This window comes from Patagioenas fasciata, chromosome 10 (assembly GCF_037038585.1).
Source record: "Patagioenas fasciata isolate bPatFas1 chromosome 10, bPatFas1.hap1, whole genome shotgun sequence".
Taxonomy (NCBI): domain Eukaryota; kingdom Metazoa; phylum Chordata; class Aves; order Columbiformes; family Columbidae; genus Patagioenas; species Patagioenas fasciata.
This window is the reverse complement of record NC_092529.1, coordinates 2,143,801-2,169,251: the sequence shown is the minus strand read 5'-3', so window position 1 is coordinate 2,169,251 and position 25,451 is coordinate 2,143,801. Positions and strand designations below refer to the sequence as shown.

At 60.5% G+C, this 25,451-nt stretch overlaps 1 protein-coding gene across 3 annotated transcripts in view; it reads right to left on the bottom strand.

Annotated features, from left to right (window-relative positions):
• CELSR3 (cadherin EGF LAG seven-pass G-type receptor 3) overlaps positions 1–23,441 on the bottom strand; it is a 36,536-nt gene extending 13,095 nt beyond the window's left edge. For 2 of the 3 annotated variants that reach the window (XR_010652070.2, XM_065846025.2), the window contains exons 1-18: positions 20,327–23,441; positions 13,379–14,011; positions 11,211–11,433; positions 9,444–9,559; positions 8,291–8,379; positions 7,740–7,897; positions 7,366–7,529; positions 6,807–6,932; positions 6,015–6,184; positions 5,627–5,812; positions 5,397–5,507; positions 4,974–5,142; positions 4,614–4,755; positions 4,297–4,417; positions 3,554–3,737; positions 3,362–3,463; positions 2,755–2,769; positions 677–771 (exon numbers count right to left, since the gene is read on the bottom strand). Coding sequence is in view for 2 of the 3 variants with exons in the window: in XM_065846025.2 (XP_065702097.1) it covers positions 677–771; positions 2,755–2,769; positions 3,362–3,463; positions 3,554–3,737; positions 4,297–4,417; positions 4,614–4,755; positions 4,974–5,142; positions 5,397–5,507; positions 5,627–5,812; positions 6,015–6,184; positions 6,807–6,932; positions 7,366–7,529; positions 7,740–7,897; positions 8,291–8,379; positions 9,444–9,559; positions 11,211–11,433; positions 13,379–14,011; positions 20,327–23,426 (5,904 nt within the window). In the remaining variant the exon portion in view is untranslated. The remainder of the gene's footprint in view (positions 1–676; positions 772–2,754; positions 2,770–3,361; positions 3,464–3,553; positions 3,738–4,296; positions 4,418–4,613; positions 4,756–4,973; positions 5,143–5,396; positions 5,508–5,626; positions 5,813–6,014; positions 6,185–6,806; positions 6,933–7,365; positions 7,530–7,739; positions 7,898–8,290; positions 8,380–9,443; positions 9,560–11,210; positions 11,434–13,378; positions 14,012–20,326) is intronic. The other variant, XM_065846026.2, reaches the window with a different exon arrangement.
• Between the last annotated feature and the right edge of the window lie 2,010 nt (positions 23,442–25,451).

Genomic DNA, 25,451 nt, shown 5'->3' with positions numbered 1-25,451 from the left:
TTGAACAATTCAGCAGTTCCTCCCTGGGAAACTGGGATGCTACAGGACCTGAGATGATTTTGGAAAGCACAGTACAAGACAGGGACGCTCACAGCAGTGGTCTCTAGAACAGGGACCATCTTCGGCAGACAAACAGCCTCCAGCAACACACCAGAGGATGCGATGGGCCAGGCCCAGTTAACCCAGTACGGCACATGACAGAGGCCAAGGCGATAAAAGGAGAGGGCAAGTATCTAGCAATGTTTTCCTGGAAACTCCTGGCTGCAGCTACAGCTCATCCTTGGTGAGATGCAAGTGTTTAATAAACTTGCCTGGGTATGCCAAAGGGATTTGTCACTGAAGGGTCTGGGGGTTACACATGTCCCATGGGGCAGACATCGCGCCAGCTTTAAACAATTCAGCCCTCCTCAGGATTATTTGTTTTCCTCTTAAATATTGGGGCAGGACGCATTTAATTTCTGATGGGGATGCTCAAGAGGTGAAACAAAACCAAAGTGAACTTCAGCTCAGACCACCGCTTCCACAGGCTGGGTTTGGGGTTAGGAGACAGGAAGAGAAAGGTGCTGAGCACTGTGGCACGGCGCCCGTGGAAAGCTGAGCTCTCGGAAACCCGGCTGTGAGTCCTTGCTCATACGGCTCCTGCTCTGCCAGGGCTGCAGAGCTGAGCGGGGATTACCAGCACAGAGAGCTCCTTGAAGGCAGGCGAAGTGCAGTTGAAGAGATCTGGCTCCAGCCAACCCTTCTCCTCATCACAGTGTCTGATGGCTGCACCTAAAACCAGGAGGAGGAGCAGGCCTGAAATTCAGCACAGGACACACGCCTTCCCCATCACATCCCCCCACAGGGACCCTTGCACCAGCTGACCCCAAAAAGCAGCACCAGCACGTGATGGGGGCCCGTGACACCCCAGGGCTGTCCTCCTGCTTTGCACCCATGCAACCCATCCCACCCTTGCCCTGCATCACCTCAGCCAGCTGCTGCATTCCCTCTGCAGCAGCTGGGGTCATAGAGAATAATTTTTCTTGGAAGAGACCCCCAAAATCATTGAGTCCAACCGCTAACCCACCCCGGCACTACCACATGTCCCTAGGAACCTCATCTCCACATCTGTCCAACCCCTCCAGGGATGGTGACTCCAGCACTGCCCTGGGCAGCCTGTGCCAATGTCCCACAGCCCTTTGGGGAAGAAATTGCTCCCCAGATCCAACCTCAACCTCCCCTGGTGCAACTTGAGGCCGTTTCCTCTGCTCCTGGCGCTTGTTCCTGGGGAGCAGAGCCCGACCCCCCTGGCTCCAAGCTCCTTTCAGGCAGTTCAGAGATCAGAAGGTCTGCCCTCAGCTCCTGTTCTCCAGTTGGACCCCCCAGGTCCCTCAGCCGCTCCCATCATACTTGTGCTCCAGCCCCTTCCCTTCTCTCAACTTGCTCCAGCACCTCAAGGTTTTTCTTGCCTTGAGGGGCCCAAAACTGCCCCCATGATTTGAGGTGCTCACGGCTGCAGCACACCAGGCACCATCACACAGAACTGCAAAGTGAAGTAAATGACTTTGCAGGGCTTAGGCTGGAGAAGTGCCTGGTCCCCGGTGGGGACAGGTCTGTGTCTTCAGGGCACATCTGGCCATAGACTCCTGAAGCTCACGTAGCTCTGGCAACCTGCAGTGCCCGCTGAGCTCCTGCCCCTCTCTACAGGGCCAAGTCACCCCAGGAGGACAACCACCCTGCTGTGGGGCTGCCCCAGAGATCAGCCCGTGCAGTCAGGTGGGATGGAGGGCCCCCCATCCTGCATTGTGGGTTCAGCACACAGCACAAGACCCCGGTTGGGGCCCAAGCAATGGAGGTACTAGCGATGAACAAGATCAGCTGTTACCCACCACCAAAACCACTGCTAAAGCTGACACAGAGTGCAGTGTCCTGGGCCGGGAGCATCACCACGTACACTTCGAGCAAGAGGAACCTGGGTGACCCCAGTGTACCCAGCAAGACTGTGGATCAGGGCACAGGAGGCCACGCAAGTTGCCGCTCAGAAGTGGCCCAGTGACCAGTGTGCCCACTCCCACCGTCCCCATCTCCACCTCCATCTCCTGGCTGTCGTCACCAAGCACCTTGCCCCCAGCTGCAGAAGCACAGGGACCAGGGACAACAAAGACACCTCCACACTGCTGGCATTCCCCTGGCACAGAACAGAGGTCAGCAGAGAACAGAGACATGTCCAGCTGCAGATGTGGGCAGGATCTGTCCCCCAAGTCCCTCTGTCAGCCAGGCAGAGGGGACAGGACCTTGTGCTGTTCCTGCCCATCAGCTCCTGCTCTGTCCCACTGTCCCCCGCATCCCACAACCACTCCTCCCTGGCCTCACCACCCTTTGCTCAGCACCAGCTCCTTCCCCTCACAGCCAAAACAAGCAGGGACCAGCTCGGCAGAGCCCACGGCCACCCCAGCCGGGGGGGAGAGCACGGACCCCCCCAGAGCCAGTGCTCAGGACAGCGGGTGGCAGGGCCCGCATGCGGCTGCAGCCAGGGTTGTGCTGGTTAATTAGTGTGCTGGTTAATTAGTGTGCTGGTTAATTAGCGTGCTGGCAACAGGACAGAGCACGCAGGAGCAGTGAGGCCAGGCAAAGCATTGGGAAGACACTGGGCAGCTCCAGAAGCAGTGGGGAAAGCGCAGGGGGTGTGCAGGGTGCCAGGCAGGGAGCAGGGAGGGAAAGGCGCATGGTGCAGCCCTTACAGCGCAGCGGGGAAGGAGACGGGAACAACCTTACCTGCACCCCTCAAGCCTGAGCACGGAGGGCGAGAGAACCAGGGAGAGAAGTGACAACAGTTAGGAGCCAAACCTGCCTCCTCCTGGGGCGAACGGCTGGAGAAGGACAGGGTTGGTATCGTCCCTTGGGGCTTGCGCTGCCTGACAGTCCCAAACACCCTCCTCACACCTTTGCCATCACCGGGGACGGGCTCCTCCAGCTCGGGATGCGACTGCCACCCGAGACACCCGTGCTGTGCAGCACACACTGGGACAGAGCTGGAGGAGCCACAGCAAAGTGCTGCAGGTGCCGAGCTGCCGTGCCAGGCCTGGCCCCAGCCTTGAGCTCACCGAAACCAAAAAGCAGCAGGAAGAAGGTGGGGACCGAGGCTAAGGGAACAGCACAGCCCCAGGGCTGGGTGATGGACCTGGACCCCACAGCCTGTTCCCAGCCCGCTCTGCTCTCCCCCAGACTGGAGCATTTTCTCCTCCAGCTTCCTCTTCCCAGCCCTCAAACCCAGGTAAACAGGACAGGGACACCACGGGAACAGAGTGACATTGCTGGAGCTGCTACAGCCCCTGGCAGGACAGGCTGCCCTCTCCCCTTCCCCATCGTATCCTCCACTCACCCAAGGAACCTTTGGGACACAGCACCGCAGCTGAGAAACCAAACTTGGTCTGGGGCCACCACACACCCGCCTTCAGGCTTTTGGGGCAGCCATCATAGAGCACTGTGGAGACAGGCACCCCAAGGGGCTGGTCACAGGGGGGACAACACCAACACCAGCCCCACGGCACTGGTCCCACGTGCCCACACTCACCCTCGCAGCCGCTGGGCGTCACCTCAGCAAAGGGGCTGTCACAGCCATTGCACTGGCGGCCGATGACCCCAGGCCGGCAGTGGCACCGGCCCGTCTCCTTGTCACAGGAGCGCGAGGTGGAGCCCACGGGGTAACAGTCGCAGGGCAGGCAGGTGTCACTGCCCTTGGGGCGGTAGTGGAAGTCCTAGGGGAGATGGGGACAGCCATAGAACCACAGAATAGTTTGTGTTGAAGGGACCTCCCCAGCTCCCCCAGTGCCACCCCTGCCGTGAGCAGGGACATCTTCACCAGCTCAGGTTGCTCAGAGCCCCGTCCAGCCTGGCCTGGGATGTCTCAACAGGCCCTGCTCAAAAGTCTGTCCCCATCTTTCTTATCGGCCCCTTCTAAGCACTGAAAGGTGCAATAAGGTCTTCCTGGAGCTTCTCTTCTCCAGCTGAACACCCCAGCTCTCTCAGCCTGTCCTCCCAGCAGAGCTGTTCCAGCCTCAGATCATTTCTGTGGCTCCTCTGGCCCCTCTCCAACAGGTCCATGCACAGGACAGGCTGGACACAGTATTCGAGGTGGTGTCTCACCAGAGTGGAGCAGAAGGGCAGAATCCCCTTCCTTCACCTACTGCTCACGCTCCTTGTGATGCAGCCCAAGATACAACCAGCCTTCTGGGCTGCAAGCGCACATTGCTGGCTCATGACCAATCTTTCATCGCCCAGTATCCCCAGGTCCCCACGGGCACAGCTGCCCCTTACTTTGCAGTGGCACTGCCCGTTGGTTTTATTGCAGTCGGGGTCAAAGCCCTTGTTCACATCACAGTTACAGGGCCCGCAGGTGGGGGTTCCCCACCAGCCCTTCGGACACTGCTGGTCCATCCTAGGGAGAGAAATACCTCTGCTATTGCAACCACCAAATCACCAAATCCCCCAGGCCTTCTCCTGCCACCAGCCCAGCTGTTCAGCAGCTCCGAGGAGCCAGGTGGCACTGAGAGGTCCCTGGTCACACAGCTGGGATGAGAGGGCACAGAGCCAGGACTGGAGGCAAAGGCCCTGCTCTGTGCCCTGCATCTCACCTGTGCTCGCAATACTGCCCAAAAAAGTTCCCTCCGCACTCGCACACGTAACCCAGGCGGGAGCCTGGCTTGCGGCGACACACCGACTTGTTCTTGCAGGGGTTGAGGTGACACACGTCCACGCAGTCCCCGCCGTAGTACCCTGAGTGTGGACAGGGAGCACCATGTAAAAGTAAGAACCCTGAGAGGTGCCAGAGCACCCAGAGGTGGATTCAGAGGGCTCAGGAGGGCCTGAGGAGTGTTTGAGGAGGATGCAACTTTCCCAAGGGATGGACAGGAGAGCGGTCACAGGTCAGGAAGGAGCCACAGGGGGGAAGGAGAGGACAGAGGCGCAGAGAGCGGAGGGGTGGCAGGTCATACCTGGCTGGCAGACGCAGGAGTAGCTCTGCCACTCGTCCTTGCAGACGCTGTTGGCCGGGCAGGGGCTGGAGTCACAGGGGCTGGGCACGCTGCAGCCAGCCTCCACGCGCAGGGCATGGCTGGGCTTGGGCAGCACCATCCCAGTGACGCTGTCACCCAGGCGTACACCCTGCAACGTGAGTCAGAAAGCCACGGTGAAGCTAGGACACGCACATGAGGCTCCAGTCCTCCCGTCCCCCACAAACCCTCAGGGGCAGCTGCCTCCCATCACCCCTGCTGCTGCCCCACGGCACTTTGGAGCCTCAAATGCTCAGAAGGAGAGTGTCACCAGCAGGACAGACACCAGCAGCAGCTGTCAGGCCTGTTTCCCCTCCCTGTGTAACAGCTTCTCTGGAAAGAGAAGGCTCAGAGTAACAGACTCACCTGTATGCAGCCCCTCAGCCCGTTCTGCACCTCGCCAGAGCCCAGGACTCCCCCCACGTGCAGGTGTTTCACCTTTAGGCCATGCAGTTCATTCCCAACCACCACTGTATCCTGCAGAAGGAAAGGGAGGAATACGGGGCAACTGGCATCAGCCCAGCCCCAGCCTGGCCTGTGTGTGCCCAGCACCCCGCAGCTCCTGTCCTGGTGCCAGGGTCTCATGCAGCACTTACCTGGTAGACCCCAAAGTCCAGGGTGAGGGTGATGACGTAGCGCGAGTCTCTCCCGCTGCGGACGTCCCGCAGCTCCAGCTGGAGGTCGTGCCACCTCCCATCGCTGAGCCGCAGCTGGTCCAGGAGGAGGTTGGTGCTGCGCCCGGACCCCCGGCTCACCATGAAGGACAGCAGCCCCCCGGCCAGCTGCAGAGAGGGAACCAGTAACAGTGAGCAAAGACCTGACCAACTCCAGCTGCCTCCAGCCCACCCTCCCTCTGAGCATGAGGAGGGGAGCCCAGCCTGCTAAACAACTCTCCCCCAACCACCCGCTGCATGGGCTGGAGCCAGCGTGGAGGGCAGGGTTCTGCTGCTCTCCTGGGGCTCGGTGCAGCGGCCGCGGTCGTACCTGGCACAGCAGGGTGGTGTACTGGCCAGCATGGGCCTGCAGCAGCACCCCGTCCGGCTGGCGCGTCCGAAACGCCAGCCCCAGGTACCACGGCATGGAGATCTTCACGTCTGTCTTGAAGTCCCAGGTCAGGACGCTGTTGCCCTGGAAATAGTGGGCATGGTGCATGGCTGAAAAGGAAAGTGGAATCATAGAATCACAGAATGTCCCGAGTTGGAAGGGACGCACAAGGATCACTGAGTCTGACTCCTGTCCCTGTGCAGGACAACCCCAAAATTCCCACGTGTCTGAGGGTGTTGTCCAGTCTCTTCTTGAACACTGTCAGGCTTGGGGTCATGACACCTCTCTGGGGAGCCTGTTCCAGTGTCCAGCACCTCTGGGTGAAGAACCTTTTCCTCATGTCCAACTGACCCTCCCCTGGCACATCTTCTGCCATTCCCTCGGTTTCTGTCACTGGTCATCAGAGAAAAGAGTTTGGCACCTGCCCCTCCTGCTCCCCTGGTGAAGCTGCAGCCCCATGAGCTCTGCCCTCAGTCTCCTCCAGGCTGAACAAACCCAGGGACTTCAGCCACTCCTCATACAGCTTCCCCTCCAAACACTTCACCAACTTCACTGCTCTCCTCTGGACTCTCCAGTAGCTTCACATCCTTTTGGGCACTACACAGGGAGCACTGGATGCAGGGACAATAGAGCTGGTTCATCTCTGACCCCTTCCCCTGCTTCCCACAGCAACCCCAGCGCAGCCTTGCCCATCCCCACGCTGCCCGTGCCCAGCAGTGCCCTCTCACTCACGGTGCCGGCAGTCTTTGCCCCCAAAGCCGACAGGACAGAGGCAAGAGTAGGTCCCCCAGCTGACAGAGCAGGTGCCGCCGTTCTTGCAGGGACTGGAGTCGCAGAAAGTGTGCTTGGCATGGCAGCCTGGAGGAAGCAAATCACCCACATCAGCCTGGAGCTGCTCACCACCTTCCCCAGCCCATGAAAGGGACCCCCGCCCGCCAGCCCCTGCCCTGCGTGCCAGCGGGACAAGCCCAGCACTCAGTCACTCAGCACAGGCTTTGCCTGCTCAAGGACGAGGGGCAAGTCTGTTGCTGCTCCTATGCCAGGGGAAAGATGCCGTGGAGCTGGACTGACTGCCTAGCACCTCCCAGACAGACCAGCTCTGCACTTGGGATCAGGGGACATGCCCAGAACATTCGCTGGAGTGGGGACTGGCTCATTTAGGGGGATTTGGAGGCCCCATTCTCTAATAGGAAGCTGCTCAGCTCCAGCTCTGCTGCCGTGACCCTGGTACAGCCCAGCACTGCTGCTGCGTGAGCAGGAGCAGCGATTCCCAGGGCAGGGGCACTGGTACCTGCAGTGGTTCCGTTGTTGGCGATGTAGGAGGCCAGGTCGATGCGCTTGCTGTCAATGTATAGATCTCTCATGCATCCCACAAAGTCCCGGTGAGTGACAGGGAAGTTTTCTGGCAGGTTGGGGACCCCTCCAAGGAGTAAGGGACCTGTGAGGTCCAGGGACCTACAAGGACAGAAGCCCAGGGCTTGAAGAGCCACCGTGACCTCAGGCTGGCCAGCTGGTTCCCCAGTGTGAGGGGCTGGGAAGGGGACATCCCTGGGGACCGGCAACACAGCCGAGGTCCCAAATGCAAAGGGTTGTCTCTGCAGGGGACCCAAGCGCCCTGCTCCTCTCCCCAGGGCAGCAGTGTCCGGCAGCCCCCAAAGAACTCACTTTTTCGAGCTGGTCTGCACACCCTCTGCGGCACAGGAGTAGTTCCCAATTTCGCTGCCAAACTGCAGAGCCACCGAGGCATCACATTCATCCACTGTCAGGATGGCCACCTTGTCCTTGGAGGGGCCCTGCACCACTCCCAGGGCACTGACCTTGGGCTGAAGACAAACGTAGAGAGTTAGCAGCACATGTGTCCCAGAGCACGGCACCCAAAGGCTCACACAACTGCAAGGAAAGGGCCTGAGTGTGGCCCAGGCACCGCGGAGCTGCTGGAGTGTGGGTGAGGCAGGATGGGCATCCCTGAGCCCAGCGAGCTGTGCCGGAAAGGGACGTGGACAAGGACACTGCGCAGAGCGAATTCCTGCAGCCTCCAAGTGTGGTCCTAGGGGTCCATCTCCCCCTGCACCCACACAAGGGTGGAAACCCACCTCCCCCTTCCCTCCACAGCCTCCCCCATGGGGCAGAGTCAGAGCACGGGAGAGCCAGAGCCGCTCCCTCACACCTCCTGGGGACAGAGCCCCATGCTTGGGGGACAGTAGGGGCACAGGTACCTTGTTGTAGTAGCGGAGCTGCAGCGTGTGCCACTGCCCATCGCTCACACCCCCCGGCAGGTAGGGGCTCACCACCGTGCTGGACTCTCCTGTGGAGACAGGGATGATGACACAGGCTGAGGACAGCCGGACAGCCCAGGGATGCACCCACCCCTCCTGCAGGCACCAAACCCTCGTGGGGGGATGGAGAGGGGCTTCAGAAAGAGGTCAGCACACCAGCCCCTGCCTGCTGCAGCCATGAGGCAGGAATCGCAGCCCTGGGACAGGCAGCCTGTCGCCCGGGATGTGTCCCTTGTCCAGGCTGATGGCCAGGGTGCCCTGGCACTGCAGGGCTGGCCCCTTGCCAGCCACTCGCTGCTGGTCCTTGCCCTGAGGAGACCAGCGGCAGGATGGGCACCAGGCGGTGTAGGGGAGAGGAGCACTGAACACGGGATGGGGGGAAGCCCCCCAGTTCTCCTGAAAGCCCTCGGGGCAGGAAGGATGGACAACGGGGAGACCTCAGAAGAATCATAGAATCACAGAACAGTTTGTGTTGAGGGGATGTCCAAAGCTCCCGCAGTGCCACCCCCTGCCATGATAGGGACATCTTCACCAGCTCAGGTTGCTCAGAGCCCCGTCCAGCCTGGCCTGGGATGTCTCCAGGGATGGTTCAGCCACCACCTCTCTGCCCAACCTGGGCCAGGCTCTCACCACCCTCAGGGCCAACAATTTCTTCCTCATGTCCAGCCTGAATCTCCCTCCTTTGGTTTAAAACCATCACCACTTCTCCTATCACAACAAGCTCTGCTCAAGAGTCTGTCCCCATCTTTCTTATCAGCCCCTTTTAAGCACTGAAAGGTGCAATAAGGTCTCCCTGGAGCTTCTCTTCTCCAGCTGAACACCCCAACTCTCTCAGCCTGTCCTCCCAGCAGTTTATCCCCCTTCACAGAAGGGTGTATCCCGGTTTGTGCTCAGGCCCACGCTGCTGCCCTTGTGCTCCTGAGCCCAGGCAGGGTCCCAAGACACACAGCCATCCTCTGTGCCACCCACCGACTCTCACCAACACCCCTCTCCATCCCGTCTCCCTCAGCACGGGCTCCATCCCAGGCAGCACCCACTCCCCCAGCTCAGCACCAGCCTTCTCGCAGCTCCAACAGAACAAATCCAAGCCTACCTGTGGAGTACTTCAGCTGGACCTGCCCCTGGATGATCTCCACCGCCAGGAAGTCGTGCCTCTCGTTCAGGCGCCCGTTGTAGAGCAGGAGGCCGCTGGGCTCCACGGTGCTGAACCTGGGGCAAGGGAGGAAGAGGGAGGGCAGGGGGTGCACAAGGAGCAGCGGAGGCCCCTGTTCTCAAGTGGCACCAACGGACAAGGACCAAGGGAGACCCAGGCCTGGCCCCAGGTGCAGACCCAGCTGGGAAGGCGCTGGGAGCAAGATCCAGCAGATGTTTTGAGAGCATGGGTGGGCCTGGCGTGACAGCAGAGAGCTGGCTGCAGGGACGGGCAGAGGCTCTGGGGGAAGGGATGAGCTGATGCCAAGGGACACGTGCCAGTGCAGATCATAGAATGCCCTGAGCTGGAAGGGACCCACAAGGATCACTGAGTCCAACTCCTGTCCCTGCACGGGACAACCCCAAAATTCACACCATGCATCTGAGGGTGTTGTCCAAATGCTTCTTGAACACTGTCAGGCCTGGGGCTGTGACACCTCCCTGGGGAGCCTGTTCCAGTGTCCAGCACCCTCTGGGTGAAGAACCTGGGGGTCCTGGTGGACAACAGGATGACCATGAGCCAGTACTGTGCCCTTGTGGCCAGGAAGGCCAATGGCATCCTTGGGTGTATTACAAGGGGGTGGTCAGTAGATCGAGAGAGGTCCTCCTTCCCCTCTACTCTGCCCTGGTGAGACCCCATCTGGAATATTGTGTCCAGTTCTGGGCCCCTCAGTTCAAGAAGGACAGGGAACTGCTGGAGAGGGTCCAGCGTAGGGCAACAAAGATGATCAAGGGAGTGGAGCATCTCCCTTATGAAGAAAGGCTGAGGGAGCTGGGGCTCTTTAGTTTGGAGAAGAGGAGACTGAGGGGTGACCTTATTAATGTTTATAAATATATAAAGGGTGAGTGCCACGAGGATGGAGTCAGGCTCTTCTCAGTGGCAAACAATGATAGGACAAGGGGCAATGGGATCAAGCTGGAACACAAGAGGTTCCGCTTAAATTTGAGAAAGAACTTCTTCTCAGTGAGGGTAACAGAGCACTGGAACAGGCTGCCCAGGGAGGTTGTGGAGTCTCCTTCCCTGGAGACATTCAAACCCGCCTGGACCCCTTCCTGTGCGACCTCACCTAGGCGTTCCTGCTCCAGCAGGGGGGTTGGACTAGATGATCTTTTGAGGTCCCTTCCAATCCCAAACATACTGTGATACTGTGTGATACTGTGATACTGTGAACCTTTTCCTCATGCCCAAATTAAACCTCCCCGGCACATGTTCCTGCCATTCCCTGGGGTTCTGTCACTGTCACAGACAGAAGAGCTCAGCCCTGCCCCTCCTGCTCCCCTGCTGAGAAAGCTCAGCCCCATGAGCTCTGCCCTCAGTCTCCTCTTCTTCAGGCTGAACAAACCCAGCGACTTCAGCCACTCCTCGTGCGGCTTCCCCTCCAAACCCTTCACCAGTTTTGTGACCCTCCTCTGGACACTCCAGTAGCTTTATGTTGTTTTATACTGTGGGGCCCAAAATCGCACACAGTGCTCCAGGTGAGGCCGCACCAGTGCAGAGCCCTTTGGCTAAAGGTGCCCGAGCAGCCTCAGGAGAAGGCAAAGCCGGTAACCAGGGGTCTGGAGAGCACCACCGAGTCCCTGGCCAGGCCCAGGGTGCACAAGGGCCACCAGAGCAGGGACAGGCAAGCCAGTGGGTGCTGGTGGCCAGCGGAGGAGGGAGAGGACTCACGAGAGAGCGAGGGTGAGGTGGAAGCGCTGGCGCAGGCCCCGGAACATGACGAAGGATCGCGGTGGGAAGGAGCGAGTGGACACCTCGCAGAAAGGTGTCTCGAAGCCACCGGCCGGGCACTGGCAGCGGAATCCCCCATCGGCGCTGTTGGTGCAGGTGCCACCATTGCGGCACACGCCAGGCACGCAGCGGCCCGAGCGGCTGTCCACTTCACAGTTCTCACCTGGGGGGCAAGATCATAGAATCACAGAATCATTTTGGTTGGAAGAGACCCTCAAGATCATCCAGTCCAAATGTTACCCCACCCCTGGCACTAACCCATGTCCCTGAGAACCTCATCTCCATCTGTCCAGCCCTCCAGGGATGGTGACTCCAGCGCTGCCCTGGGCAGCCTGGTCCAATGCCCCACAGCCCTTTGGGCAAGAAATTGTTCCTAAATCCAACCTCAACCTTCCCTGGTGCAACTTGAGGCCGTTTCCTCTGCTCCTGGCGCTTGTTCCTGGGGAGCAGAGCCCGACCCCCCTGGCTCCAAGCTCCTTTCAGGCAGTTCAGAGATCAGAAGGTCTCCCCTCAGCTCCTGTTCTCCAGCTGAACCCCCAGGTCCCTCAGCCGCTCCCATCACACTTGTGCTCCAGCCCCTTACCAGCTCCATTCCCTTCTGATGGGTAGATGACGAGAGGCTTGGGACACGTCCCAGCTGTGGGACATGGATGCAGGGGCCACCCAGCCGCTCCTGTTCCAGGAGTGCAGACCTGAGCCCAGGTTTGGGGCAGGAGTTTGAGGTGGCTGGGGGCGTGTGAAGGATGTAACAACCCAGGTGTCACCCACGTGTTCCACACAGGAGCCAGCAAATCAGTTACCACTGCCGGCCCTGCAGCCCAAGCCACCAGGCTGGATGGGATGCCAGTTTCAGCTGAAGGGAAAAGTTTGGACCCAGATGGCACAGGAATGGGACAGGAGGGGACAGGCCACAGCTGGCCTGCACAGTCCTAAGGACAGAGAGGCAGGACAAAGCAGGGACGTCCTGGGAATGCTGAGGGGGCCTTCTCGGGCACTGCCACCGCACAGGCCTGGGACAGGCACAGCAGTCCTGGCTCCGGGGTGTGGGAACAGCCCAGCGCCACTGAGCTCCCCAACAATCGCTCCCAAGTCTCACCCGCAGCACCAGGAGCCTCCTCACCCTGTACACAGGCTCTGACAGAGCAGCCAAAGCCACATGGAAACCACCCAGATGAGGGACACCAAACATCCTTGCACTTTGCTGGTGTTGGTGACAGGGATGCCCCAGGCCCTTGTCCCCTGCTGTCCATGCAGGGACCTGCTCAGCTGCAGCCCTGTGCCCCGGGCCCTGCTCCCATTACTGACTCCATGGTGTGCAAGGGGGATGAGGAGACAGGGAAACGAGCTCATTAACCCTTCTGTTAATGGCTGTTCACGCTTCAAACGCTGGGGGTTAATTACCACTGACTCCGCTTATCTCCCCAGGAGTCACCAGCAGGAGAGCGGCTCCCAGGCAGCCATCTGCTGCCAGCCTCCGGCAGGGAGGACAAGGGCTCCTTCCCCAGTAGCCACAGGCCACCTTCCCTCAGCCCCAGGTTGCCAGTGGCAAGTCTACAGACTCTTGGTGACTTGTGGCAACAAGACACTGGCTAGTATAGGGATCCCCTCACAGCTACAAGCAGATCCTGCCTGGTGCGGCAGCTGGGCCCAGCCTCCCCTTCTGTTTTGGGTGGGCAGCAGCTCACCCACCGCACGTGGGGCCAGCGTGTGCTCCACATCTCTGCCAGAGCGGCTGGACACTGGCACAGGCTGAAACCAGCACCTCCCACGGCCCCAGAGCCCATCACCCCCCAGGCATGGGGCTGCTGAGCCTCCTGTGCCCCCGGGGCCCAGCTTGGTCCACCTGCTCTGTGAAAAAGGCTGGGAGGTGCTGGCCAGAGTCCCCTCCAAGCCACATCCCTACAAGACAGATTTCTATGGCAACCTCAGCCCTGCACATCCAGCGCCATGGAAACACAGAGAGCTGGGAGTACAGCCCAATCGCCACAGGCAAACAGGGGCTCCGACACCCGCCGCCCCGCCACCCCGCCGGGAAGAGCACCCCGCCACGGTGACAGCAACATCAAGAGACCCGCTCGCCTGTGTCCCGCACAGCCCCGGGCACTCACCACTGAAATGCTGGCGGCAAACACAGGTGTATCCCCCCTCTTTGCGGGTGCAGATCCCGCCATTCAGGCAGGGGTTGGAGTAGCAGAGGTTGATCTCCGTTTCGCAGTAGTCCCCGGTGAAGCCCTGCGGGCAGCGGCACCGCAGGCCGGTGATGGGGTGGATGGGCCGAAAGAGGGTGGAGGGGGAGGCGATGAAGGGGGCTGAGCTGTCAAACTTGAGGACGGAGATGCACTTCATGTAGTTCTGGCAGGGCTCGCGCAGGCAGACATTGTCGTCGAAGGGCAGCACCTCCAGCATGGAGGCGCCCGTCAGCGCCATGCGCTTCATGTACAGCTGCTCCTGCAGCTCCTCCGAGCTGAAGTAGCGTCCGCCCCGCGGCGCCAGGGCCGAGAAGCTGACGTTGAGCACCGCGCCGCCCACGTCCGTGTCGTTCTGGATGTTGAAGATGAAGATGTCCTCCTTGGGTGTCGCGAGCACGGTGGCCACCCCTTCCAGGAAGGCGGCCAGCAGCGGGGAGAGGAACCGCTCCTGCCACATGTTCTCCAGCCGCACCGTGATGCTGTTGGCCAACATCTCCTCCGTGATGATGATGACCCGCAGGACGCACTGAGCCGTCACGCTGTGGATCCCGTCTGTGGGAAGGAATGGGGACATGCTACAGGGCTTTGCCTGCTGCCTGGAGGGTGTCCTCCCTCCCACCCCAGGGCACCGCCCTGCACCCCAGAGTGACCCCCAAAAGGCCCCAGTCCTTAGCTAAGAAAGCTTGGACCCACATCCCGGGGGGACAGAAGGTGCACCTGGGCTGGGGGGAGCGGTTGGTGCGGCTGCACCTTCTCCCTCCCATCACACTCTCCATTGAGATAACTCCCGGGTTTCCCCCTCATCCTGATTCTTGGCAGCAAAGTGAGCTCTCAAGAACAAAGATGCTGGTGAGAAGCGGGCAGAAGGCAGTCCCAGCAGGAGGTTGGGCAAACACGGGAGGCAGGGCCCGGGGGGGTTTGCTTCCCCGCTGTGCCCTGTCTGCCCCCCCATGCTGCCTTTTCCTGCGCTCTCCTCCTGCCGCCTCCTTCCTCTCCTCCACACTCTCCAAGGCCTTTGTGCCAGTCTCCTTGCTTCCCCCCTTCTCACCATCTGCTCCGCAGCTCTTCCTCCCTCGGCCCATCTCCGGTCTGTTTAATTCGCTTGAATCTTTGTTTTCCTTGGAAACAAAACTCCCTCCCCTTGGGACCCTGCACCATGCGAGCCACCTCCCAGGCACCAACCCAGGAGCGTGCCCACCTGCCCTCCCCCAGCACCGTGCCCATCAGCAGCATCTCGCCCCCATGCTGGGCACACTCACGTGTGGGCAGCGCAGGCAGCAAAGCACCAGCACAGACAGGCAATGCCACAGCCCTCACCGCAGCCCCCACCACAGCAGCTGCACAATTTGGGGTACCTGCCTCGCCCCACCGACACAGCTCCCAGAAACCCAACAGATCCCGCTACCTTGGAGGGTCATACCCTGCTGCACATCAGGAATTACCGGCCAGGATGGGAGCTGGCTTTGCCGGGAGGTATCCCACAAAGCATCCTGCCCGTGACCCCCTCGCTCATCCAGTGCCACCCCTGCCATGAGCAGGGACATCTTCACCAGCTCAGGTTGCTCAGAGCCCCGTCCAGCCTGGCCTGGGATGTCTCCAGGGACGGTTCATCCACCACCTCTCTGGCCAACCTGGGCCAGGCTCTCACCACCCTCAGGGCCAACAATTTCTTCCTCATGTCCAGCCTGAATCTCCCTCCTTTAGTTTAAAACCATCACCCCTTGTCCTAACGGATATAAGTGCGTGGCACATCTCCCGCGCACAGATGCAACCCGGGCAGCTGCTCAAACGAGCGCTGCTACCAGGACACAGAGGACAGACTAACGGACCAGACCACTGCCACCAGGCAGCCCTGGCCACCCCATGCCACGGTCACATGTGAAACAAGCCTGGTAAACCCAGCCAGACCAGCTTGGCACTGTTTCACCTCCTGCAAGCCAGTGCGAAGTGGCAGAGGGACCGCAGGCTTCCCAGCACCCACCCAGCCCCGGCGGGGACCACGGTGTAAATGCCAGCTCGCCAGCCCCCACCTGCAAAGCTGCCTTTACTCTTCCCATCACTGCCGCGCCGCAAAGCCTTTTGATTTCCCTTAGCCTAGTTTGAAGTTTGCAGCGCAGGAGGATTTAAAGATTGAAATGTCTTCCTTTTTTCCCCTCTCTTCTACTCTTCAGAAGGTGAAAGCTTTCTGGAGACCCTGCAAATTCCCACGCTGGGGCTGGTGCTCTGGAGATAAGGCTCGCAGCGGGCTGGGGAGCGGCGGGGCCGGTACAGTCACCCAGGAGCTAATTTCCTGGAGGAAGGGGGGCTGCTTTCTTCTGAAATCAAACTGCTCCAGCCTCACATAGAAGTCAGGTGAGAAACCACCTTTCTGTGTAACACCCTGCCTGCTCCGACATGGACGGCAGCACAAGCAGCAGTCACCAAACAGCCCTGGGCAGCACCCAGCTGGATATATCGGAGGATTTAGACCCGCCTGGGCTCAGCGCAAGGAACCTGCACTGTTACCTGTGCTCATTCCCTGAGGGACCTTCTCTCTGGAAGAGGGTCACAGAGTCACAGAACAGTCTGGGCTGAAGGGACCTTCCCAGCTCACGCTGCCATGAGCAGGGACATCTTCACCAGCTCAGGTTGCTCAGAGCCCTGTCCAGCCTGGCCTGGGATGGTTCATCCACCACCTTTCTGGCCAACCTGGGCCAGGTTCTCACCACCCTCATGGTAAAAAATCCCTTCCTCATGTCTAGTCTCATGGGCTGCAAGAGCACCCAGCCCTGGGGAGGCAGGAGTGAGTGGAAAGCGACAAGCTTGGCTCAGCCGTGTAGGCTAAGATGCTCCCCAAGCCACCAGCAGCTCGGCATCCCTCCCCGAGGGACCGCCTGGTGGGGCAGCACCCCAAAATGCCACCACTGTGACACCAGCTCCCTTCTCAGCGGGAAGCCACACCATGTCCCCGCTCCCTCTCCCTTCCTTTTGTCCCCTGCTTGTGGTTTGCCTCTAAGCATCAGCTGGGTTGGCGCCCGGCTGCCTCCAGCTCTCCTCCCTCCTCTGGTTCACCCAGAAGCAGCTGTGACCGCGGGGACAGCTCTTGCTCTCCCTGAGGGCTGCTCAGTGTCCAGCCGCAGGCAGGCAGACATCTGCCTGATTTATGGCTATTAGAAAGCCTTGGCTGATGCGACGCCGAGTCCTGGGGCAGGGCCGAGTCCAGCGATGCCTCTGAGGAAGAATCACAAAATCATTTAGGTTGGAAGAGCCCCTCAAGATCATCGAGTCCGGGCATTAACCCAACCCCTGCACTAAACCACATCCCTAAGAACCTCATCTACACAGGGCAGGGTGCCCAACGCCTGTGGCATTGCCCAGCCCACCGCAGGGAAGCACAAATGCCCCTTGCCTGGTTCCCCACAGCAATGGGGGGCCAGCCCTGGCCCCATTACACATCATTCCACCCCAGCATCACGCCCAGGGCTGCCTCCCGCTCCACTCTGTGCAAGGGGAAGCAGATGGTTAAGAGAATGACCTGCTGCAAATGGGGGAGGAGAAAAAAAACGCTACCAAAAGAAAGCTCAAAGCTGGCTGGAGGCACTGACCCCCATGGGAGGCATTTTAATCACGAATGCTCAGCCTTTCTGATTAAATCCTGTGGCTGGAGAGCTGGTGCCTGGTGAATATTCATTCAGCAGAACGGAGAGCCCTGGAAACATGCCTACAGGGAAAGGAGCAGAGAGAGGGGACATGAGGGGCTCTAACCTAGCACTGGGTCATCGTGTTAGCACTTCTGAGACTGACAACTACCAGCTTCAAAAGCAGCAAAGCTACAGAAGGAAGAGTTCAGTGCAGAGAGTGGGATGGGCAGCAGATTCCTCCTGGGGGGCTGTGTTGTCAGCCTGGGACTGGAGCTCCAGGCCTGTGCTGGAAACCTCATGGGGTGAGCAGGGCTGCCAACCACTGCCCAAGGGTTCCTGGTCTGTTCCCCCTCTGGATCCCTGGGCAGCACCCCGGCCCACCCGCCGTGCAGCACGAGGCACGGGCTCCAGCCAACGCTGCCACCCCAGAGCCCCTTCCCCTACAGCAAACACTTTGTCTTCAGCCTCCCCAGGAGCTCCGGGGATCAGGAAGAAGTCAGCTCAGCTCAAACGGCCTCGCTGACACAGGTCTATCCCTCACCTGGGGGGACCGGGAGCTCAGGAATCAGTGCATCACCACCATCACCTTCTGAGCAGCAGAGCCAACATCCGAGAGAGCAAAAGCCACCGGTCTGACCGCAACACCCTGAGCAGCCACCCCAGGCTGGTGAGGTGCTGTGGGGACAGAGGGTGGTGAAACACCTCCAGATGGAGCAGCCAGGGAAGGAGGAGACACGTATGGGTAAGGTGAACGTTCCTCACCACTTCTGAAGGGCTTTGGCAGACCTCTCAAGATTCTGATGATACTTAACCTATTAAGAGACCTCAGAAGTAAATCAGACTCCCCTCACCCACCACATAGTATGAACGTCACTCTCTCAGTAGCTCTAAAGACAGGGCCTAAAATATAATAACCAAGAAGACTCCCACCCTAACTCTATGGTCAGCACTTCCACCTGTGACAGACCCAACAGGAGAGGAAGCTCCTGAGATCGGGCTCCTTAAGAGAAGAGGGACATGCGAGTTGTGACGGGCCAGGGCAGCCCTGGGACCCTTACCTGGCTTGAGAACATAGCTCTGATGTGTTCAGATGCAGGAGTCAAGACAAAGGTGCTTGGGGGGGGGGGCATTCCCTGCCAGGCTGGGATTTTAGGTGGCCACACAGATCCCGTCAGCCGGGCAAGCCCTGGGCTGCAGGGGAACAGGGGCGGCAGAGCGGCCACAGCTGAGCCTCTGCCCCTGCCACCAGCCTGGCCTGGTGAAACCAGTCTGCAATGGTTTGAAGTCAACATGACGTCAGCTTCCTACAATGCCCCGACCTCACACTGTGCTGCCAGCCACCGACACAGCCCCACCGCCCACTGTCCGGCATCATCAGCGGCCAAGAGCAGTTTTTAGCAGCTAGAGGGGCCCACACGTTTGTGAGGAGCTGGTTTGTGACAGCCCAAGTCTCCCCTGCCTCCTCCAAGGGGCTAAGCTAACAGAAGGGCCTCTTGCCCTGTGATTCAACCTCCCACAAAGGGACCACAAAGCCGGCAGGTGGGCAGGGAAGCTGCTCCCTCCTTGGGGCGCCCACCCGGGTGCCGTTGTTGCCTTCCCCAGGAGGAAGGTGCTCCGGGCGCTGTGTTGAGCCCAGGCAAACAATGCAGCCGTGAAAACGTCCTGTCTGCCAGCCCTGCAAACCTCCCTCCCCCTGCTCACAGCGACAGCACGGGGCTGGCGGGGCCTCGAACAATACAGGCAGAAAAACCCAACCAGACCGCCACAGCCAGCATCCAAAGCCAACAAAAGGCCTGTTTCTCCCTCTTCTCCTTCCATCTCCTCCACGAGCGCATCTCCCCGTCTTCCCCCTGGAAGATGAAGACATTCTAATTGCAAGGGCCCCCTTGCTGCGAGGCGGCTGGATGCAGGACCTGGGATGCGATTGTCTCCTGCCTTTGTGCAGGGTTAAGTGTGCGAGGAGGCAGGGCTTGCACAGACACACCGGGGCAGAAGCTGGAAAGGTCAAAACCGCCCCCCACATCTCCAGCGATGGGCATGTGTGCACCTGCACCCGCTCCGAGCCAGCCCCACGGGTACAATTAACCCCCAAGGAGCCCCAGATCCACCGACGGGCTGGTGCTGGCCACACGCTTTGAACGGGTCTCGTCTTAAAGCCCTCGCTCCATCTCTTGAAAGAAACCCTCCCCTTGCTGAATGAGCCGGATAGAGAGTGAAGGGGTAAAAAGGGGAGGACAGCTGGTAGCCAAGGGACGGGGGAGCATCACGATTTAACGTACGGCTCCCCAGGCGCTCTCGGTAATTTGGCATTTGGCCCCTCCGAAGAGGGCGCTTGCCCTCCCTCCCCCAGCCGCTCCTCGCTCAGTGATGGACGGGTGCCTCCATTTCACATCACGCATCCGCCAGCAAAGAAAGGCCGATGGTGAAGGCAAAGCCCGGGCGGTCGGGAGCTCCAGGTCCAAACCCCGCTTGCTCACAGGTCCCTCTTTGCCCTGCCCTCAGCCTGGCTGGAGGGGACCCCAACACTCCCCAAAGCCACCCCAGCAGCTACCACTCACATCCGCATTTGGATATTCCAATAAGACGCAATGTGAGAGTTTTAAGCTCTGAGGTTTGTCACAGCTGTCCCTTGCAACACTAAGCTGGCTGCAGAAAGGTGGTACCAGGCTTCAGAAGTCACACCAGAAAGCGCAGGCGTTGCTGGGTGCCACAGCCTGGATCCGGACAGAACCGTGTGCTACCAGCAGATCGGTATTTTTAAGGGGACTCCCTCTGCGCCGAGTTCAATCCCTCCTGCGAGCGCAGCCGGGAAGCGCTCGGTCCCAGCGGGGAGAAGAGCCGCCTGGGCTTGTGAGCAAAGCAGCGTGGCCCCCCTGGGCCAGCAGCTTGGCCACCCCAGGAACTGGCTGCTGGCCCAGCCAGCACCCTCCAGCACATGTCACAGCCTCGCTGGTGACAGCACCTCCGAAGGTGTCTCACCAGCAGCTACAAGCCATCCTCAGCGCTGAGTAACGACGCTTTGTTCTCGCAGACCACCCCTGGCCCCAGCCCCCTCACACAGCGTGCCCCCACTGCCACCCTTCCCAGTCCCCCCAGTATTCCCTGACCGGGACTCCCAGTCCAAATCTTGCTGCCATTCCCCAACTCGCCAGCCTGATGCAGAAGGAGCTCCCCGGGGAGGACCACACAGAGCCCCCCCAAGGAACTGTACCAAAGGTTTAATGATTGAACGATCTTCACACCCTACCTGTGACGGTCACCAGCATGGAGGCCACGAGTGGACGGTTGTTGTCCAGCTTACGGCTCAGCCTCAGCTCCCCGCTCGATTGATTTACAATCAACAAGTGCAGTTCATTTCCCCGCTCAAAGGTGTAGAAGAGGCGGTCAGACACATCTGGGTCATAAGCTGGGACCTTCCCTATGACCCCTGAGGGGAAGGTGTTGGACTTATTGGACACGTAGTTATTGAACAGGATCTGGAAATTCTTGAGAACGGGGCTGTTGTCATTCTGGTCAATGAGTTTGATGTGGACCGTGGCTCTGCTGACCAGCGGGGCAGAGGTGGCTTGCACTACAATCACGTACTCGGGTTTTGTCTCATAATCCAGGTCTATCAATGCTGTGAGCTCCCCAGAAAAGATGTCCATCTGGAATATCTCGGGGATGTTGCCTTCCACAATTTGGTACATGATCTGGGCGTTGGGTCCCTCATCCGGGTCGACAGCCGTGATTTGGGCCACAACAGACCCCACGATGCTGTTCTCCTTTACCAAGACCTCAAACTCTTCAGCAGGGAAGACAGGGGCGTTATCGTTCACATCCTGAATGGTGACCTGGATGTGGACAGGAGTTCGCTGAGGAGGGATGCCCCTGTCCACAGCGTACGCGGTCAGCTCGTACACAGGGACATTCTCACGGTCCAGCCTGCGGACGGTGCGAATGATCCCCGAGGTGGGCTCGATGGTGAAGTCCCCGTCCCCATCCTCCCCGTTCTGGAAGGTGTACTGCACTCGCCCGTTGGTGTGGGCATCCCGGTCGGTGGCGGAGATCTGGAGCACGCTGGTGAAGGGGGGCGCGTCCTCGGAGATCATGCCCTGGTAATGAGGGCTGACGAATTGGGGGGCGTTGTCGTTAACATCATTGACCATGATTTCAACATAGGTGGTGTCCGCTTTCTGGGGGATCCCGTTATCCTTGGCAGTGATAGCCAACGTGTAGGTGACCTGGTCCTCATAGTCCAGTTCCGCCTGGAGAGTGATGGCCCCGGAGTCCGGATCGATGCGAAACTGAGGGACGTTATCTTCTAGGTAGTATGTGATTCGGGCGTTTTCCCCCACGTCATCATCTGTGGCGCTGATCACCACCACCGTGCTGCCCACGGGACGGTCCTCGTTGATGCTCACAGAGTAGTGGGCGCTCTGGAACACGGGCCGGTGCGTGTTGGCATCAGTGATGTTGATGTGAACGTGGCAGTTGTCACGCAGGGTGCGGTCGGAGGCCGTCACCGTGAGCACGTAGCGTCGCTCCTGCTTGTAGTCCAGCGGCAGAGACAGAGTGATGAGCCCCATCCCGCCTTGCGTGCTGATGGCGAAGCGGTTCCGCGTGTTGCCTCCCGTGATCTGGTAGGTGATGGCACTGTTCACGTCCCGGTCGATGGCTGTGACACTGAGGACGCTGGTCCCCACGGCTGCATCCTCGTTCAGGCGGATGAAGTACTCCTTCTGGGTGAACTCCGGGCGGTTGTCGTTGACATCCATGACAGTAATGGTGACGCTGGCAGAGGCAGATAGAGATGGAGAACCATGGTCCCGAGCCTCCACCCCAAAAAAATAGTGCTCAACCGACTCTCGGTCCAAGGGCCCACTGACCGTGATCCACCCCGTGGCGCTGTTCACCACGAAGGGCGTATCAGCCGAGATCCCCGTCAGTTTGTACTCCAGGCGCGAGTTCTCGCCGTAGTCCGCGTCCACGGCCTGGATGTGGATGACGGAGTGGCCGAGGGGAGCGTTCTCCAGAACAGAGATTTGGAAAGGGGTGCTGACAAAGATGGGAGCGTGGTCATTGATGTCCACCACCTGGATGCTGGCCATGCCGGTGTTATTGGAGAGGGGAGGGCGCCCCGCATCCTGAGCCCGGATCCTCAGGGCGTACTCCCGCTCCACCTCAAAATCCAGCGGGGCCACCACCTGTATCTCCCCGGTGACGCTGTCAATAGAGAACTGGCCCCGGCTGTTCCCGCTGATGATGTTGTAGTGGACCAGCGCATTGTTGTCCTTGTCCAGGTCCGTAGCGGTGACGCGCAGGATCTCGGTGTGCGGCCGTATGTCCTCCCTCACCTGCACGATGTAGCGCTTCTCGCTGAACTGGGGGGTGTTGTCGTTCTCATCCAGGACCGTGATGTAGACCTTGACCGTGGCAGAGCGGGGCCCCGGTTCCCTCCCCTGGTCATCAGCCTCCACCACCAAGGAGTATCTCTCCATCTTCTCCCTGTCCACGGGCCCGCTGGTGGTGATAAGGCCGGAGCGCGGGTCGATCTCGAAGACGGCGTGGGCAGCCCGCTCGTTGACGAAGCGGTAGCGGATGTTGGCGTTGGGTGGGGAGTCGACGTCGGTGGCCCGCAGCTGCAGGATGGGGTACCCCTCCTCCACATTCTCCCGGATGGTCTCCCGGTACTCGCCCTGCTCGAAGACGGGGTCGTGGTCGTTGCGGTCGGCCACGGCGATGGCCACCATGGTGGTGGCGGAGAGCCGGGGCACGCCGTGGTCGGTGGCCGTCACGCGGAAGTAGTGCAGGTCCATGCTCTCCCGGTCCAGAGCCTCGGTGGTGGTGATGAGCCCGGCCCGCGGGTCGATGCTGAAGAGCTCCCGGGAGCGGCTGTTCATGAGCGCGTCCATGGAGTACACCAGCCGCCCCGCCTCGCCCCCGTCGGGGTCCTGGGCCGCCACCGCCGCCACCACTGTCCCCGCCGGCTGGTTCTCCGCCACCTCCGCCTGGTAGTTGTACTGCGGGAACAGCGGGTGCCGGTTGGGGGCTGCGCGCCGGCCCCGCCGGCCCGGGGCTGGAGCCGGGCAGGGCAGCGGGCGCGGCGGGGCGGCGCAGGGCGGGCAGCGCGCCGGGGAGCGGCGGCGCAGGGCGGGCGGCCGCGGGGGCACCGGCAGCGCCCGGCACGGCACGGCGGCGGGGCAGCCCCCGCGGGCCGGCGGAGCCCAGCCCGGCGGAGCGGCGGCGCCCAGCCCGGGGGGGAACAAAGGGAGCAGCAGCAGCGGCAGCAGCAGCAGCGGAGGCGGCTCCCGGTGCCGGCTGCAGCGGCGGCGGCTCGGGGCGGCCACCGGCTCCTCCGCCGCCATGGTGCCTCGGCGGCAGCCGCCCGGGCCGGGCGCACGGCGGCTGGGCTCGGCACCGCCCCCGCCCCGCGGCGGCGATGGCCGCCCCCGCCCCGCTGCTGCGCCGCCGCTGCCGCCGCTGCTGCTGCTGCTGGGGCCGGAGGTGGCGGCGGCGGCTCCTCCCGCAGCCCCAACATGGCTCCCGCCGCCCCGCCCCGCCCCGCCCCCGCCCGGCCGCCCCCGGCCGCCATCTTGAGGGAGGGCAGGACCCACCGGCCGCTCTGGCGCTGCTGACCCGGGGCGCTGGCGGGGCCCTCCGTGCAGAGTGGGACAGGGTAACGGGCAGTGTGAGGGACTCGCTCCATTGAGGTGCTGGAGCGAGTTGAGAGAAGGGAACGGAGCTGGGGAAGGCGCTGGAGCACAAGTGTGATGGGAGCGGCTGAGGGACCTGGGGGTTCAGCTGGAGAACAGGAGCTGAGGGGAGACCTTCTGATCTCTGAACTGCCTGAAAGGAGCTTGGAGCCAGGGGGGTCGGGCTCTGCTCCCCAGGAACAAGCGCCAGGAGCAGAGGAAACGGCCTCAAGTTGCACCAGTGGAGGTTGAGGTTGGATCTGGGGAACAATTTCTTCCCCAAAGGGCTGTGGGGCATTGGACCAGGCTGCCCAGGGCAGTGCTGGAGTCACCATCCCTGGAGGGTTGGACAGACGGAGATGAGGTTCTCAGGGACATGGGGCAGCGCCAGGGTTGGGTTACAATTGGACTTGGTGATGTTGAGGGTCTCTTCCAACCACAATCATTCTCTGATTCTGTGTCCTTCTCATGGCAGCGGTTGGGCTGGATGAGCTTTGAAGGTCCTTTCCAACCCAAACTGTTCCATGATTCTATGATCGCAGTCGGCTCCCAGTGCAGCTCCGCACATGCTGGCGAGACGCTCCCCTGGTGCTCACACGACGCTGAGGGCTCTCACCTGCTGGGGGTGGATTTCCAAGCCTCCAGGGAAGCTGCAGTGTTAATTTACAGACTCTGTAGGATTCCCGAACGTCAGGAACCTGCTGTGATTGACTTCTCAGCCACCACAAAACACCTCCAGCTTGGCTGGTCCAGCACCAGCACCATGCCGGCCGTGCCCTGGGGGTGTTTATGTTCTCCCCAGCCTGAGCCCTCCTGGTACCATCACAGCAGCCCCAGCCCCACACAACTCTCACCCAGAAAACCTTATCTAATGAAGGGCCACTGGATTATACATCACACCTTCTCAAAATGGGGATTTGCAGTCAAGAAACCCAATCAGGAGAGAGGCGATGCTTTTAAAAATTATGAAGGCTTTCAAGTTTATTCTTTCTAATTACCCAGCTGATAGCTCAGAGGAGGAGGAGAAAATCATCAAGGTATTACTGCCACAAAATAGTGGTAACTCAGTCATTCCAGACAATAAAGCAGAGGCGCAGGTCACAGGCAGCACATCGCTCCCCCCGCGCCAGCCCCCCAACACCCCTCATTGCTGCACTGATAACACGCACTGATAGAGGAGATACCACGGCAATAGAGCCATGTTATGGCGAACTCAACACAATCATGTTATCTGTGCCTCTCACCCGTGCACGGAGCAGGAATTGCTGGGCAGCCTTGGGGTTGAGGGGTTTACACACAGTGGGTTGATTCCCTGCGATGTGCAGAGGCTTTTCCCAGGCAGTGGGTGCAGGGACCCCCCGGGACCCCGCATGGGTGCCTGTCCCATCTGCCCCCCCAGCCCTGGCTGCTGCGACAGCACAGAATCACAGGATCATTTTGGTTGGAAAAGACCAAGAGTTAACCCACGCCTGGCACTGCCCCATGTCCTGAGAACCTCATGTCCATCTGTCCAACCCTCCAGGGATGGTGACTCCAGCACTGCCCTGGGCAGCCTGGTCCAATGCCCCACAGCCCTTTAGGGAAGAAATTGTTCCTAAATCCAACCTCAACCTCCCCTGGTGCGACTTGAGGCCGTTTCCTCTGCTCCTGGCGCTTGTTCCTGGGGAGCAGAGCCCGACCCCCCTGGCTCCAAGCTCC